Genomic DNA, 18,017 nt, shown 5'->3' with positions numbered 1-18,017 from the left:
ATAACATTTAATTTCATTATGAATTTACAACAAAGCTTATGTAGTGACATTCGCATAATAACATATAATATAATATAATTAATATACATATGTATTAGTTTAAGTTCAAATTCATAAAACGCCATTGCCGTTTATATTATAAATAAAATAAATTATCACATATACACATAAATATTTAATTTTCAAATCATGCTTATCAAAAGATTATATAAAGATTGTATATAAATAAAATTTATTAAATTTAAAAAATAAATTTATATTAAATGTAATTAAAAAAATTCTAATTAATTCGATTAAGAACAATTTATAACTTTTTTTGAATAAATTATATGCTATTCAAATTTTAAAATGGTTAAAATCAATTAGTCAAAGTTAATGCCGTTTAAATCAGCAGGTGAACAGTTTGGCAGTAAAAATTTTAATATTTATTGTTGTTATTTAATTTTTTTATTGCTTTAGCGTGGGAGCTGACAACGTCAAATAAAGACCCAGCTGTAAAATATGGAAGCATTTTCATAAATAAATATGTACATGTTGAATAATTATATAATTAGCAGTAGAAACGTTTTCTTAAAGATTAATTAATATAATTTGTTTTCTTATAATTCAAATTTTAATTATTATTTTTTAATTATTCATATTGTTATGTTAGATGCTTTTGCTAATTAATTGCATTCGTTTACATATCGTGATTAAATTCTTATAATATATCAAATTATGATAACTAAAAATAAAAATAATAAGTTAAGAGCGCTATATATGTATTTTTTCACTTTTGTGAAGTTGAATTTTTTATTCTATTTCAATCGAATGACATTTTTAAAAATTATTTTTTCAAAATTATCGAACGAAATTATTATTTTCTATATAGATTTTATATTCAAAATGAAGATTTTTGCTGCTCTTTATCAAGTTAGTTACTTTAGTAAATTAATAATTAATTATTATAAATTTAATTAATTTTTTTCTATTTATAAATACGTTATTTCTTTTTGGAAACTACTATAATAACTGCAATAACAAACGAAATTAAAACTTAAGTGTAATACTCTACGTTGCAATGTGAGTTAGAAATATATCAAAATGCTCAAAATTACTTTATACCAATAATAATAAAAAATTGATGTTAACAAATAAATGAAAGGAATTATCACTCTTTCCACATTTTCCTTCGCATCATTTAATTCGCTTCCTCTCAATATTAAGTTTAAATAACAATCCGATTTCTTACAAAAATCCGATGGTTGAAATTAATTACAATAATAGAATTGTATAGCAATACTGTGAATACAGCATAACAGGTTTTGACATTTTCTCACTTAAGCACAAAAAACAAAACTAAAACTACAATTTGCTGTGTGAACGAGCTTTTATCAATTCAAGCCGAAAGAGCTCAAGTTACAAAAAAAAAAGGTTGTATAAAAACGGGCTTAAGAACAAAAATATTATTTGATAATTATCTTAATAATTTTCAGTAATTAATCTGAAAAGCACGTTTGTTATACTAATTAAATATTTATTAATATTTTATTAATAAAATAATTATGTATTATATTTTTATTATTATTTGTGTGTACATTTGTGTAATAAATAAGTTTGTTTAAATTTTTATTTATATACAAATTTAAATAGAATTTATTTATATATTATTTGTATGAATTGTGTACACATTTTATATAGATGTCACATTTCGCTTAAATTCTTTAACTCTTGCGTATGGTTAAAACCTTTTACAACACTATTTTCGTGGTCTTGTCATATTGGCGCTTCTAATTTCTTGTATTCATTTTTATTATTTGTCGAGTTCCATCCCCGGACGTAAAAAAGATTTAATAATTTATAAGAAAACATATGTTTAAGTTTATAAATATTAATTAATATAATAAGAAATCGTCAAAAAGTTCATCGTTTATATAAATTAATATTATAGATCTACGAAAATATTGTGTTGTAAAAAAGAAAAGCAATAACGTAACAAAAAGTGTAGTACGAAGTGAAGAAGTTCAAAATCAATAAATTTGCCAGACAACAAAAATTAATATCAATGAAAAACATAAAAACGGCTTTTATATAAATTTTCATATATTTTGAAAGTATATGTAAACATTGTTTTAATTTATATTTAAAGGTGAGTGTTACGAAAATTATATATCAAAATTGCAAAATTCTTATGTAGTTGGAAAAAAATTATAAACAAAAATAGTTTGTTGTATAACTTTATATATTTTCAATACTAAATTTTATTAAATAAAAAATATAATATAATTAAAAAACTAGACTGCACTATTTTTAATGTTATATTAGAGTTTCTTTGGTAATGTGTCTATAATTGACCGATGGAATGCAAATGTCATCGTGTCAATGGTTAAATCCACCATTTCTCTCAGTACAATTTCTTTTAATAGTTTTCGGAGTGTACACTTTTATTTAGCAGCGTAAAAAATGTTATAATTGAATAATTACTTATTATTTATTTATTTAATAGTTTTCATTGGATGTGCTAAATAATGCTGCATTATGTATTTATATTTGCATGTTGATATGTACACATGTGTATTATTATATTCAATTAATTATGTATAACCATCATGAACATTAATTTATATTACTTATATTTTCTAATAGTAGTAATTGTAATAAATAAGAATATCTATACTACACATTGCTTTCGTATGTAACAATATAGTGTTTGTTAGTACATTAACTACCGGTAATTACTTTTCTAAGAATATAGCAAATCTATTGAACTATTTACTGCTCTTTATTTATATTGTAGCAATTGGAATAGTATTTTAAAGAGTATAAACGGTTATTTATGAGTTTTTATCAATTACATTATATATAAATTATTTTATTATTCAGACACGGCACTTCTTTAATCAGGTTTCAGGGTTATTACACAGGAATTTAACCCTTACGTTATTGTGTCGCAATTCTACATTGGTTCCGAAGAATTGCTTTATATGATACATCATACTATGTCGTTGATAACATTTTTTCCTTTATTTAGCCAATCGAACAAAAATAAAATGTAGTACTTTTTTAAAAAAAAATTTTATTACTTACACACAGTAAGTATATTTATATAGATAATATTAAATGAACATTCTGAAAAATAGTTTATTAGTTTATTAAATTATATTTAATTCGATTAGGGAAAGTATTAAATATCACTGACTACTGTGTTGTTGTAATAATGATATTCACGACTTCTCTGAAAATCGAACATAATAAAATTATTCAATATATAGAAATATCTCCTCTTATTCCTAAGGTTTGGCTCTTCAATAACTATTTTAGCTTATTTGTTTTACAATATTTCATTATAAAATATAGTGATATATATTCTAGTTACGCATAATTATAATTAGACTATGATATAATTCTATTTGTCACTATATAAAGTAATTAGGAAATACATCCAAATAATTTGGATTTGTTCTGAGCGTTCTCTATCGTGCTCTACATTATTTTTCAATCTATATAATATGTATACAATCATACAAATACAGAAAAAGTGATCAATAACGTAGAAACCTTTCTTTTACACTTCTTAGAAAGTTCATAAAACCCTCCAAGTGAGCATGCAGCCTGATGAGATGAACTCTAAAACTTGCAGCTGCAAATATTTCCACACATTTACATTATTAATAATAAAAAGTGCAACTGTTGAAATTTCTACTGGAATGGAATGAATGCACATTCCGGTCGGTCTGTTAACTGTATGTTAGGTAGTAAACAAACTCCACAATTTCCAATTGCACTTTAGGGTGACTTTATATGCTGTCTTCGACACATACACACATACGCATATATATGGTATATACAGTTCATAATGCATTTTTATGCATTTATTTTATACTGATGAGTTCTTCCAAGATCAAAAACCTTAAATTGCAGTTGCTGCAACTCGATTTGTATCTTTAAGGTCTTCATCTCCTTTATTTTCGCGCCTATTAAATGTGTTGAAAAATATTCATTCTATCAAAACAATGAATTAATTTTTTTTCATGATCTTTATAATTCTGTTTTATTGTAGTTATTTGCATAATTTTGCTTAAGATAAATAATATTTTTACTTGTTTTGTTTTGCAGTTTTGCAGTTGTTTCGCTGTTTCGCTGTTTGTGACTCCAGCAAAGCTACAAATCTGCAATAATGCAACATCATACACATGCACCACGTCCTGCATTGCACATGCGTGGTCATCATATGCCGCCGATGCATGCAACTGCTGGTACTGTTGGTAACAATGCGCCGGCAGCACGTATGACAGCTATGAATATTTTGCCACCACGGCCACAAGCTCAGTCCCAAACGATACAATCAACCATTGCACCAATACGACAAAATCTAATAAAAACACAAACAGTTCCACCGCAACACCAACAGAAACCGCCAGCGCTACAACAGCAGCATCACCTCCATAACAGCATAAAAGCACCAACTGCAGCTCAAAGCATGATGCCACCTAATCTTAGAGAGCATCATAATCGGTAAGCGAGCGCATTTAAGACAATCATTTACAATTGGATTTGTCCAATTGTCCTCCAAGCGAAGCAGTTAACTTTGTAGGTTTCATGCTACAATAGTATTTCCCATAATTATGCAACTTTTAGTTTTTATCCTTTTTGTTTCATATTGACAATTGGTGTGAGACTCGAGACCAAACTCATAAATTAAAATTATATTTCATTACATATTCGCTTTTCTAGTTTTTTAATTTTATTTATTTAATTTTTTTCTATACCTAAAACAGCATGACTTCCGTTTAGGAACGAGTTCTAGCAATTGCCTATAATAGTGTATCCTTGCTTGTATGATCGGTGTGTGATGTATATGTGCATATAACTTTTTCATGTGTTGCCTTTTCTTACAGCTCTCCGAAGGGGATATTTGCTTTAGAGTTTGTCCAGAGGTTCGTCCCTTTTATTTTTTGTTGTTTTTTTTTTGTTCATTTAACATTATTCCTGTTTATGCAAATAGCTTGAATCATATGTTCGCCAGTGTCTCGTTGTCCTTTGATTAAGCACAGTTGGTTTTCGATACTTTACTCGCGTTCACGTGTGAGAAATAGTCAAGATATAAATAAAATAAATGCAATAATACATATAATTAAATTAAATAAGTTAATAACGAATATAAAAACTAACGAAATCGGTAAACTCAAGTAAATCGGATAGTCTAAACAAGCCTATTTGGCTGTGCAAGAAATGTTTGAACACGTAAAATATCGTTCCTTTCAGTTATGAAATTGATTTAAAGAAAAAAAATAATTTATCTGCTAAATGTTGTTTAATTTTTAATTAATCTTAATTCTATAAAAATAATATATTAAACATAACTTAATATATATTTATTTAAATCTATATATATAGTATTTTAAGTGCTGTGCATATGAAAATTATTTTAAATCTATAACTACTTATAAACTGAAGGAATTCAAAGACACTTTTGCAACTCACATATACTCCAGTAAACATATATTTCCACAAAACATATAATAAAGATCTGAAAAATTTACATTATGTGAGTGGAGAATTTACATTGCGATCTAGAGATTTATTGTGTCCTAACATGCGATAGACGCTTATTAAGTAAAATAAACTAAGCACAAAAAATTAATAGTATAATTAAAATTTATTTTAGACGTCTTAAAAGCATAATTATTAAGTTAATAACAGCAATTTCTAAATATTAAACATTTTAAATAATTTATTATAAATAATTATGATCACAATGCGGGATCAATGAATTGGTATAAAAGCGTTATATTATCATTAGATGTGAGATATCAAAATATATCTGCCACCCATAAAAATTTTACAAAAATATAATTCTCATAATATTTTATAACTTTGTCAAGTTATTGTTATTATCGTAATAATGGTCCTTACTATATCCTATCACTCTTAGTGATAGCAATAAAAGCCTGTGTAGATGAAGATCATTGTAGATTGCAAAACTCACATGGCTCAAATTGTAAAAAATTCGTACCAGTCAGCTACTTGAACTAAAGCGTAAAGCGAAACCAACTTAGTAGTACAGTATCAGTGTTGACCGACCACTGTATATTAGAAAGGCATCAATAAGACAGGAACTAATGTCTATCGACTTTTGACGAGGCCGGAGATCTGAGGACGAAGAGAAAGAGGTTATATGACTTTTATAGAACTGTCACTCTTTAGAGTTAGGGATATAGTCAAGGTTGTAGACTTGTTAGGTTGAATGCCTTATACTTAAATGGGGTAATCGCACCTTCTGAAATTGACGTTTTTCTTGTGCTAATTTCTACCTTTAAAGTGATTCTTCAGCTCTGGTGTACGGATACTGATTTAACTGTAGTATCACAACTAAAGTGTAGTATTATTTGTGCGTAAGTGAGCTTTGCTGCACAAGGTTGTCGCAGTCTTAGTGAAACACAACTGCTTAAGTTAAGAGAAAAAGAAGATAGGATTCTGGACTCCTAGTACAGCAAAGTATTGCAACTGGTCCTAATTGAGCAGATTAAACTGTCTTTTAGATTATAGTACCAAAGTCAAATAAATAATATATTCAGCTTCTAATTATATAAGGATATTGCCGATAAAGTTATCTTAACACAAATATCACAATTTGTTCATAGGTTTTATGTATAAACCGACGGCAGGGTTTACATGCCGAAGTCACTCTTCGCCAGCGACGACCAAGTGCCGTTCAACACCTCTCAAAGGAACTTCACAATCAGGTCCCAGCGTTGTTGTTACAACAACAACATGTATAAACCGATATTGTAAAACTTCTTTTATTATGATTTTACAGTAACCCTAATTGGGACAGCAAATATTAAGCTACATAATCAATATGAGCCTATAAGACTACTGTTATTGTAAATTCTAAACCAAACTCAAGAATTTTAAAAAGTAAAGAGTAATCATTTTATAAATCATTCGCTCCTCAATAAAATCTATATAAAAAATATATTTTGTTTACAAGCCAATAGAAAAAACAGTTGCGATAAAACGGCAAACTCTTCAAAGTACTCTCTTTTTGTATAACAACTATAATATGTTATGAAATATCTTATGAAATAAAAATTGATATTTGGAGGCGCAGAAAATAAAATTATTAAGTATTATTATTTTGAGATTTTCTTACCTTCTTTCCAACATTGCAACTCTGCGTGCGTTAAAACTTTCTCTACAATTTCTCTCTTTATCCACAGTTCGCTTGTTTTAAACTTCCAAAAACTTCAATCTATCCTAGAACTTCAACCTATTCTAATAAAAATGGAAGTAATTTCAAGTGTTTGTGAAATTACAGAGATAAAGTGTATCATATTGTATTAAATGATCAATTTGAATAAGAATCAGAAAGCTTAGCAAAGGAGTTTGGCATTTCACACATAAAAAAAAACTTGGTACGAACGGTGTAAGCAAAATAAGTTTCAGTTTTTGGGTTGATTAAAAATTTTTATCCAACATTCAACTCCGAAGCCCAAGATTAATCGAAATAGTGATTTCCATCGGGATGATTGTAGGTATTACTTTTTAAGATGACGAAGACGTAAGACTGATTGAGTAGCTAGAAATGGGACGCATTGATGGCGAATATTTCACGGTATCCACCACACTTGTATGGTCAGCTCAAGTATTCTTTTAAATAAAAATTAAATATAATATAAATATATTTAATGTTAATTTTTTCTTGCCGATATTGACGCGTCTTTATGACGAAAAAAAACTTTTTAAAAGTTAGATGGATTTGAATAGTAAATAAAAGACAAGGACAAAAATGTATTTAATTTATTGAAATTTCGCTGACCATACAATGCTGTTTCTAGTATTGCCAAGTACTCATCATCAGTGGTCTTAAGAAATAATTGAATTTTAATTAGTTTATAGACCGTATATAATTTGTTTGGATTGTCAAATTAGAAGCGATTACTAATCGTGTTTATTCATAAGCAGCCAAGGCTGCACAAACTTTTAATGCTCAAGTTTCAAGTTTTTTTTCACTTTTTATTTAATTTGTGACAATATATTTAAATAATAATATTCCGACCTCTGAGGAAGAAGTCAAATACTATATACTATATAGTAATAAAAATTAAATATTTTTAGACTGGACATTTTTATTACTACCCCCTTTTCTATTCGAAATAGATTACTTGCTATAGGACATTAGAAAGAAATTTTAATTATAAATATTTTTATTTCTTTAGGTAGAGTTACATTCGGCGGTAAAGAGTATTTATGAAATAATATTTCACAGACTAAAACCCCTTTTTTGCTTAAACAGCTTAACGATTTGGCATAAATTACAATTGATCGATAATTAGCTCAAAAAGTTTAACTGGTATTCAATTATTGCTGAAAGCAAATCTAATAAGCTTAGCAACCACTTATTTTCATGTCCTAATTAAATTTGTCACATCCAAAAATCTGCATAAAACTGCAGAGAAATTCCATAATATTGCGAAATTCCAATGTGCAGCCGGACTTCAAGCGGAAAGGATGCGACAATGTACATTTAGGAAAATGCCATAAAATAGTGTCGCAAAACCATGGACAACAAAACGCCTTTGCCCATACCAAGCGTAACGCTAGCTAGCCTTCGTCAAGTAAAATTAGGAGAAAAAATGCATTTCACTCGTACGTCTGCTGCCAATATTTACCTTTTGTTGGCGACAAAAAAATATTCTTCTTCCATCAATGATACTGAATTTATTTGTCAGCGAATGAGCACTTCGAACAAAACAAACTTTTGTTGATTGTCGGGCAAAAAGTGACACTGAATAGAATGAGGTATTGTTCCCTTTGTTCCCAATTCTGTTAAAATGTTTTATGTGCAATAGTGTCATTTTTTTCCTTTTTCAATAAAAAGAAACATTTTTTTCTTCTCTTCAAATGTGCTCATTAACTATGCACAGAAGAAAAGGGGTCAGCTTAGGTTTTGTCAAAGAATTTTTAAGTGTATTCTTAACATGTAACCATTCCGTTGAGTGCACACATTTGAAACTTATTTCGTAGTATTTTTTTTATTTTTTATTAGGCTTTTTTTTTTCTTTTTTTTTTTTTTTAACAAAGTTAGTTCGCATGCGCAACTCTATATATTAATCCTTCAATATAAAAACTGCCTGCTATTCACCGTTCGGCGACCTCTTCACTTTTGCTTTTGTGTTGAAAATGTTGTGAATTTTGAAAACTTTTTCTAACCACAATTCTATGTATATTAGGGCTCAAATCCTAGCCTCAGATGGGGTAAACAATTTTTTTTTTTAACAATATTTGCATATAAAATTCTTCTTTTTCGACAATGAGGCTTAAACATTAATTGCAGTGCTTATTGTGATTTTATTTTTGAATTCATTTAAAAAAACCAAGCGAATTCAATTTCATTTAAAGCTAAGTATTTAATTATATTCAATGTAAATAAATAGACAATTCAATCTTAATAATTCCTTTCCATAAATAACACATTGGCAATATCCTTTTAACACTTCTCTTAGAACATATTCACCTCTGTGTAAAAAAACCGTATTATTTTAAGATAATCCCTAAGGAATAAATATTATAAATATGTAATATTGCTTACATTGTTAACTTAACCTAAGAAGCGACATGCGACTAAGTCTCCCATTATCACGACATGACCAAGACCACAAATCCACTAGATGTTTATTTACTAAAGAATATTAATGTTGAGATAGAACACTCTATAAATTTCCCGCGGTATAGTTTTTTCTTTGTGCTTGAAACTTTAGGTTTTGGAGGTTTGTAACTGTCATGGCCTCATAACCATATCATGGTTACAAAGCCATGCCCTCAGTATATTGTTCAATGACAATAACTGAACACAACAGTTTTAGCTAGAAATTGAAAATTAACACCGTAGATAAACTTAGTCCTATCACTTTCTAAAAATGATAATTTATCCTATCCACATACAAAAACGTGACTCGATTAATGGATTTATAAAAAGAAATCCCTTCCACCTAAGCACCAAAATTAGTTAAGTTTTTAATTCTGCGATCCTTCTGTCTATACAAGCAGTCAAGTATCGCTTACTACGTCCGTCAAAGATTACAACAACAACAAATATATTAGGAATTCTCCTGATGAAGACAAAAGCGATTTGCTGATATTAGAGAAAGACTAATTGTATATGTATTTGATAATGCTAGTATTGCTGCCCTTGTAAAATTCTAGTTTACGTCATACTCACCTACGGCTTAGGTGAGTAAAAGAAGAGCAAGAAAAGCACTGCGAAGAAGAAGAGCACTGTTTCAATAGATTATTGGCTTGTACATTTAATATCTAAGATATCCATTACATTATAGCTACTTATTATTATTAGACTATAAGATTTCAAAATTAAATAATTTTTTAACGTGAATTTTTTTTTTGTCGAATGTGCCGCGTCTTATAACGAAAAGAACTGAAAGGGTTCGAACAGTAATAAAGAAACAACAACAAAAATTTGATTAATTTCAATAAATTAAAATTTAAATAATTTTTTATTCATTATTAAATCATTATTATTATAAAATAATAATTAAATTAACTAATTATCTCCAATTGAACAGAACTACTAACTTGAAAGTTGTATTTGAGGTTATGACATGAGATTGCTGTGGGTGAATCGGCATCGGTTATTCCTGTCTAAATCTGTTTTCTAGCTCGTAGTGTGTAAAGATAATTTGAATATGTTAGAACTACAAATAAAAAGAATGCAACACTGACTTCAAGCTATATGTACGTTTTTTTACAACGAGGTCAAATTTCCGATAGTTAAACCTTAACCTCATAATAAAAATGAAATGTTTATATACTATTTTATCTACTAAATCTGCTGTTATATCTTTTTTTATTTGCATAGGCTAACTGAAATTGTTTAGTTAAGTTTAATTTATGTATTATTTATTGTTTTTATTTAGTGTAAATCATCAGCAACAAAATCAACAAACATCGTTGCCCTCAACAACACACATGCAAAAAATAAGACAGCAACATCAACATATAAATAGCAATAACAATATAAACAAAGGCAACCATCAACAAATTCATCACCAATATAATCATCAACCGCGTATGGCTGCGGCGCAACAGGTCCAGTCACAAACACATATACGACATCCGACACACCATGCGCATCCACAGCAGCAACAGCAACAGTTGCCTCAGCAGCAGCAACAACATGGGCAGTATCGCATGCCCAATATTAATAACGTGAATATTAACAAACATCCAATATCAAACAGCAACTCACAAAATCACATACAACATACTCAGCCGCAGCCACAACCGCAACCGCAATACTACACAGGCAATAAACCAAGATTTAACAATAATAATGCAAATAATTATACTGGTCAGAAACAGTTTTCACAAAATCAATATCGCTTTGGAAAACAACGGTCCCAAATGGCATCTACATCTGCTGAGGCTCCGCTGGGCGTTGCCAAAATGCCAAATAAAAAACCAGATATTCCAAGTACTGTAAATAACAATAACAATATTATTATCACCCCAGATGCAACATCCTCTACTGCAGTTGTAGACTGCAGTGAAACTCCAAACACAGCAGAAGATCTGCAAAAGACGCAAGAAAAAATCATAGTTGAGGAACCACAACAACAACAACCAACACAACAACAATCGCCGCCGCCACCTACAGGTAGTTTTCCTTTTAATACAATAATCCAGTTTTAATATTATATATGCAATTTATTTCAGATAATTCAGATGAGTCTAATAAAGAAAATATTTCCCTCGAAGGAAATCAAGAGCCTCAAAATAACAACAACATCAACTTTACTAATAACAATCATTCCAACAATAATATTATAAATTCCAACAACATCAATATACTTTCAGATGATGATACATCTCCTGCAAAGAATTCAAAAGAAAAAACACCTATGTGTTTAGTTAATGAGTTGGCTAGATTTAATAAAGTAAGTAATAATACTACAGCTTTAGAAGTGGATTTAACAAAATTTTATATAATAGATTACACACCAATACCGCTTAACAAACGAGAAAGGTCCACCACATTGCAAGCGCTTTCAAGTCACTCTCAAGTTAGGTGATGAAGAGTATTCTGCTGAAGGTTTTAAAATTAAAAAAGCTCAGCATTTGGCTGCCGCTGAAGCAATTGAAAAAACACGATATAAACATCCTATACCAAAACTAAGTCGTCGCACTGAAGATGGTGCATCTGCCAGAACGAATATAACACCAACTGTTGAATTAAATGCATTGGCTATGAAGTTGGGACAGCAAACCTATTATCTCTATGACCCACGCCAAATGCCAGGTATTTCACCAGTAGACACAATCCTACAACAAAACGATAACGTTTTGCCAGCATTTGTAACACCACTAAATCCTCACAACTTGGCTCAGGCCCCACACCCAAGAATGTTGGAGTCTTCATACTTAAGACGTTCGTTTGTGCCACCACCAATTCCTCACACAAAACAGCCACGCTTCAACACTCGCGGGTATCCAAAATTCACTCAACGTTTTCCACTCGTTCATAATCCTCACGGTGCTTTCCCGCCACCTACACTTCCATGCAAAATTACTTTAATTGTTGGGAAACAAAAGTTTTTGGGCATTGGGCGTACTATACAGCAGGCCAAACACGATGCCGCTTCACGTGCTTTACAAGTTCTTAAAGCACAGGCTACAAATGAACTGAACGAAGCAATGAATACTTCTTTGGATGAACCCGATAATAAATCACCGATATCAGTAGTACATGAAATTGGTATAAAACGCAATATGACAGTACATTTTAAAGTCTTACGCGAGGAAGGTCCAGCTCATATGAAAAATTTTATAACAGCTTGTATTGTTGGTAGCATTGTTACAGAGGGCGAAGGAAATGGGAAAAAAATATCCAAAAAACGTGCCGCAGAAAAAATGTTTGAGGAATTAAAAAAATTACCACCATTGACACCGACAAAATCACCCATTAAACGTGTTAAAGTCAAAACACCAGGCAAGACAACTACTACCATTTCGACGCCCAACTCAAAGGGCAACGGAAGTGAAAAACGTAAACGTCTAGCGGTTAAGGAAAAAATAGAAACAGATAATGATGATGATAATCCCATAACAAAACTTATACAGTTACAACAGAATCGTAAAGAGAAAGAACCTATATTCGATTTAATTGCAAAAAATGGTACTGAAAATTCTCGAAGACGTGAATTTATCATTGAAGTTTCGGCACATGGCATGGTGGCACGTGGCACTGGAAATAATAAAAAATTAGCAAAGAGAAATGCTGCTAAAAGTATGTATCTTTACATATTAAAGTACGTAAAACTCATTAAATAATAATAAACAAATTTTAATTACAGATTTGCTAGCTATTATGGGAGAGAATGAAAGTGAAAGTGAAAATGAAAAAATAGAAACCATGACAAATAAATTAGAATTTAGTAAAGTTACTAATACAACATCAAATGTATTATCAGCTACCGCTAACGAAACTGTTGTGGATGCAAGTAAAATAAAAATAAATGATGAACCAGTTAAAGAAATAGTGGAGAATCCCGATTTACCAATGGTATCGACATCAGCTGGTCAATTACCTGGTATACTAATAGTGCGTCAAAATAAGAAACGTAAGTACTGCTATCAAGTACAAAAACTAAATTCATGTAGCGAGAGAACAATATATATTAATACTTAATTTACTAATGTCTGTGTTTCGAAAATAAATTTATATCAACAATTATTTTAATATCTATATTTATTTATATTTATATTACAAAGCTTCAAAAAAGAAGGAAAATGCATTACATACTTCAGAGGAAACTAAAGACACAAAAGCTGACGATCCAACATCAAATGAACCTGTTTCAAAAACTACACAACCCAGTGAAAATAGCATTGAAAAGACTGTTCCAAATGCAGCAGTGATCGCGCCAACTGTGACCACAAATAACACTACTAATTCTGGTTCATCTGTACTATTAAAGGATCAATTATTATATTTGGCAAAGTTACTAGGATTTGAGGTTAATAAATAATTAATTTATAATATATATTGTATATATTTTTATAAAATTATAAAATTCTATTAATTTTTAGGTAAACTTTTCAAATTATCCGAAAGGAAATCACGATGAATATCTTACAATCGTTACACTATCAACGAACCCACCACAAATCTGTCATGGAACTGGAACTAGCTGCGAAGAATCTCAAAATGATGCATCTAAAAATGCTTTAAAAATACTTAGCGAATTAGGTTTGAATATTGCAAAAAAGTAAAACTTCATTAACAAATTCAACTGATTATGATGATGAAAACTTTCGCTGCACCGTCCACCAAAAATAATTAAATTATAATGAAAACTGAGTGCAAAATTTATTTAAATCCAAAACTAAACTGAAAAATAATATTAAACGGAATTTGTTATATTGTTAATATGAAAATATTAGTTAAATATTTATTACTTACTGAATACTTAGTGAATTATGTTATCTTCTTTTTCTTATTTATTTATTTATTCTTATAAAAATGCAATATTCAAATATATATTCAAGTCATAATATCCATTTTAAAAATAAAATTCATATTAATAATTATAGAAGAATATGATTATATTTCGATCTAATAAGATTAATTTAAAATATTCACTTTTTGATGAACTTTATGAAGAATATCTTAAATTATTTATTTTTCTTACATGTCATCGTTGAGCGCAGTTATATTAAAAATAAATATAAAAATTTGAACAATTTTGATAACATAAAAAAAATGTTAAAAAAATAAATACTTTTAAATCATTAAATGAAATGTAAAATTTTTAATTTATTTTTAAGTTATTATTTGTGGTCATACGATTCGATGGAACTCGCCTAATAATAAATTATTTATATTTAACAAAAATTTAATTTATAAATTACTATCGTATCTATATGTTGTTATTCTCAATAATTAAGCTTGCCTTAGACCTATTCAAATTTGGTTTAACCATACCATATAAAACCACTTAGATTTGCTTTGTCAATTTTCTGTACTTTTACAATAGCACAATTTTTAAATATTATTTGAATATTGAATATGATATTTTCCGTATTAAGGCTATGACATACACATGTTAATTTTAATTAACAGATAAATTGATATGCTTTTGTTTAAAATAATATACAATTATTTTAAACAAATTGCTGTTTTTGCTCATAAGAGCATATAATACTATAAAAGTAGTTCACACTACCAAATTAATGTGTCTTTGGCTAGCTATGTGCACATACAACAATATACGTATGCAAAAGTATTTATAAATTAAATAAATTAACATATTTTTTTGCTTACTTTATTAAATTTGGACAATTCATAATAATAATTCTAACATTCTTTTTTTTATTTTTGCATGTTTAGATGTAGTTGCATATTTTCATCACATATTTATATAATTTTTTCATATTACTATGCATTAATTGATTTATGAATATATATTGTTATTAATTGTCCACAATTTTATGCTTAAGTGAATAAAAAAAATTGTCATTTTTATTATTATTTAATTAGCAATTACCATTTGTCTTTATTGATTGGAAAACTATGTGATAAATAAAAAATATATATTTTATAATTTGTAAGCTTTGTGAATCATATGAAACTTGTAACCAGTACGAATTATTTTAAAAAAAAAATACAGTCAGCAAATAATTTTTAAATAAATGCCACTGGATTCACAAATGCTTGTTAAACTTCATTAAACAAAAAATTGATTAATATTGATCAATAAGAAAATAATGAACTACTGTAGTTATTGATTTAAAATTATTATAAAATTATTATAAAATTAAATTAATAGCAATGCTAACTCTTTATATAAATATGTTTTAACTAAGACCTTACACGTTTATGCCGTTAGCAATCTATAACTCTTAAGATCTTCTAAATGAAATTAGTTCGTTCGCTCAATGTGTTTATATTGCATAAAATTAAAACGATTCTGACATATAATTTAAATTATTGTCAAGATTTTTATGCATTAAACAGCACTACTAAAAGACAATTTATTGTAAGTATATATAAAAATATATTAAACATGAATATTTTTAAAAAAATACTAAAATCACATAGTTTCTTTCCTTTGATAAAATTTATACATCATTAATAATTTAAACGAGTTAGAAATAAAAAGACAAATGGTAATTTTATTATATTATAAAAAAAAATATACAATTCAAATTATAAAAATATTTATGTATTAAAATATATATGCTATATAATAATTGTAAATGTGCAGTTTTTTATGGTTACTAATAAAGTGGGAATATTCCCAATAAAATTTTCTAAGTAATTTAGTCTTTTGTTTTTGGATAAAGACCAAAAAACTGCACATATATCGTATTGTGTATTTATATCATAATTAATGAATGTGCTGTCTAAATTGTAGGTTGTAATAATGTCAGTATGAACTATTTCCTTACACTGGTCTCTTCCAAAACTGATTATATCTTCAACAATATGTATACAAGTAACTATAAAATATTTATATAAAAATCATAATGACAGCATTGAAAATATTTTTAATATTAAAAATAAAATTTAATAAAATCTATATGTAATATTTCCAATCAAACCAAATGATAAACGAGAGATTAAAGACGAGCCAATCTAACAATGTACCCAATATAATGTTTGGAATATATATATTGTTTGTTTTTGAATAAGAAAGGTAATAATATTTCTTGCAATAAACAAACAATATTGCTATATTTATGTATTTTATTGGTGAACGTCTTAATTTCAGTTTACATATATGAATTATAAAAAATAATTGTTGTAATGCTAAAAATTAAGAAGTAGATTTTTTTAATTTGAATATTTAAATTTTGAATTGAATTTATTTTTTTACTTATATACAATTTATGCAAAAAGAACATATTTGGAAACTTTTTTTAAAAAAATTTCAGTATTAATAAATTGTAAAATTTTGTTAATGGAATTCAAAAAGTATAAATCCAATAAAATAAAATTTAAATAATAAATTTTTCAAAACATTTTTAAACCGTATTGATGCATTAGTTTATACAAATTTGTTATATGCATATTATTTGTTACATATTTATTAAATATTTCTAATTTGCCAAAATTGTATGCACACCCATTCACATTGTGGATGTGGGTAGTACATTGAAATTATTAAGTTTGCTGGCCCAGCACATTTAAGTTATTGATTTTGAATAAAATAATATATGTAATTTAAATCAAATAAAAATATTTTAATAAAGTATTACTCATTATTAGTTGTTATTATAATCTGTTAAAACTCCTATATGGAAATTGTGATTTAAGATAAGATTATATATATCTTAAATGCTAAGCTGCTTAGTAATCAAGTAAGCTGTTGTGTTTGCAATAAATCAGTTTATGCCACAATAACTAGAGGATAAAGACCTTTGAAAACTTCCCCCGAAGGAGTTGGTTCGATTCATCGAGATACTGAATGTCTAAATACAAAGGGATGCAAATAGATTGAGCTGGTCGCAGTTCATAGAGGCCTTAGCCTTATCCAAAACCCCCCAATACCATTTACTATTGACCAAGCACAAAGATGTATATATTTTAAAAGAAACTTATATGAATCCTTCTACTGAAACCATAGCCACGCACATAAAGGTTAGAGCATTCAAAGTAGTTACCAAAATTAATATTCATTCTAACAGTTCTTTGACTCCTCTAAGAAGAACTCAAGCGGAGGAGCGAAGGTATACCGATATTCGTTATGTTATACTTTAATCAAAAAGAGATATTACAATTCAAGTGATGTAGATTTCAGGATTTTCACAGTCTAGAAAAAATCAGGCGCACCCAGAGGAATGAATAGATGTGCTAACTGCAATTATTAAATTAATATTAATCAATTCGTAATAGTGAACTCCGAAATTTAACTTATTAAAATTTTATTTTTCATTTTTAGTTATAAAACAAAATAAATAAATAATCATTAATGTTAGAAAAATAATTATTAATTGTGAAATAAAAAGAAATAAAA

At 27.9% G+C, this 18,017-nt stretch overlaps 1 protein-coding gene across 2 annotated transcripts; it reads left to right on the top strand.

The window, feature by feature from the left end:
* Positions 1 to 1,779: 1,779 nt before the first annotated feature.
* Positions 1,780 to 14,404, top strand: LOC119677608 (maternal effect protein staufen-like). 2 transcript variants are annotated; one of them, XM_038089025.1, is made up of 8 exons: positions 1,780 to 2,128; positions 4,096 to 4,494; positions 10,917 to 11,656; positions 11,716 to 11,936; positions 11,992 to 13,285; positions 13,353 to 13,619; positions 13,771 to 14,015; positions 14,089 to 14,404. In XM_038089025.1, exons 2-8 carry the CDS (start codon positions 4,157 to 4,159, stop codon positions 14,269 to 14,271), a joined length of 3,288 nt encoding a protein of 1,095 aa, XP_037944953.1. In that variant the 5' UTR covers positions 1,780 to 2,128; positions 4,096 to 4,156; the 3' UTR covers positions 14,272 to 14,404. The 2 variants fall into 2 exon arrangements, with proteins under 2 accessions (XP_037944953.1, XP_037944954.1); XM_038089026.1 differs by lacking the exon at positions 4,096 to 4,494 and having other exon boundaries at positions 2,096 to 2,128.
* Positions 14,405 to 18,017: the final 3,613 nt, after the last annotated feature.

Source organism: Teleopsis dalmanni, chromosome 2 (genome assembly GCF_002237135.1).
Source record: "Teleopsis dalmanni isolate 2A chromosome 2, ASM223713v2, whole genome shotgun sequence".
In the NCBI taxonomy this organism is placed as follows: domain Eukaryota; kingdom Metazoa; phylum Arthropoda; class Insecta; order Diptera; family Diopsidae; genus Teleopsis; species Teleopsis dalmanni.
The sequence above is the reverse complement of the archived record's forward strand: the minus strand, read 5'-3'. Positions and strand labels throughout refer to the sequence as shown.

What these genes read in the sequence shown, in the direction of transcription:
- LOC119677608 (XM_038089025.1), top strand. Translation starts at nt 4,157, where the DNA reads ATGCAACATCATACACATGCACCACGTCCTGCATTGCACATGCGTGGT. An exon ending in ATCGCCGCCGCCACCTACAG is followed by an intron (nt 11,657 to 11,715) that starts GTAGTTTTCCTT and finishes AATTTATTTCAG; the next exon opens with ATAATTCAGATGAGTCTAAT. An exon ending in AAAGAGAAATGCTGCTAAAA is followed by an intron (nt 13,286 to 13,352) that starts GTATGTATCTTT and finishes TTTTAATTACAG; the next exon opens with ATTTGCTAGCTATTATGGGA.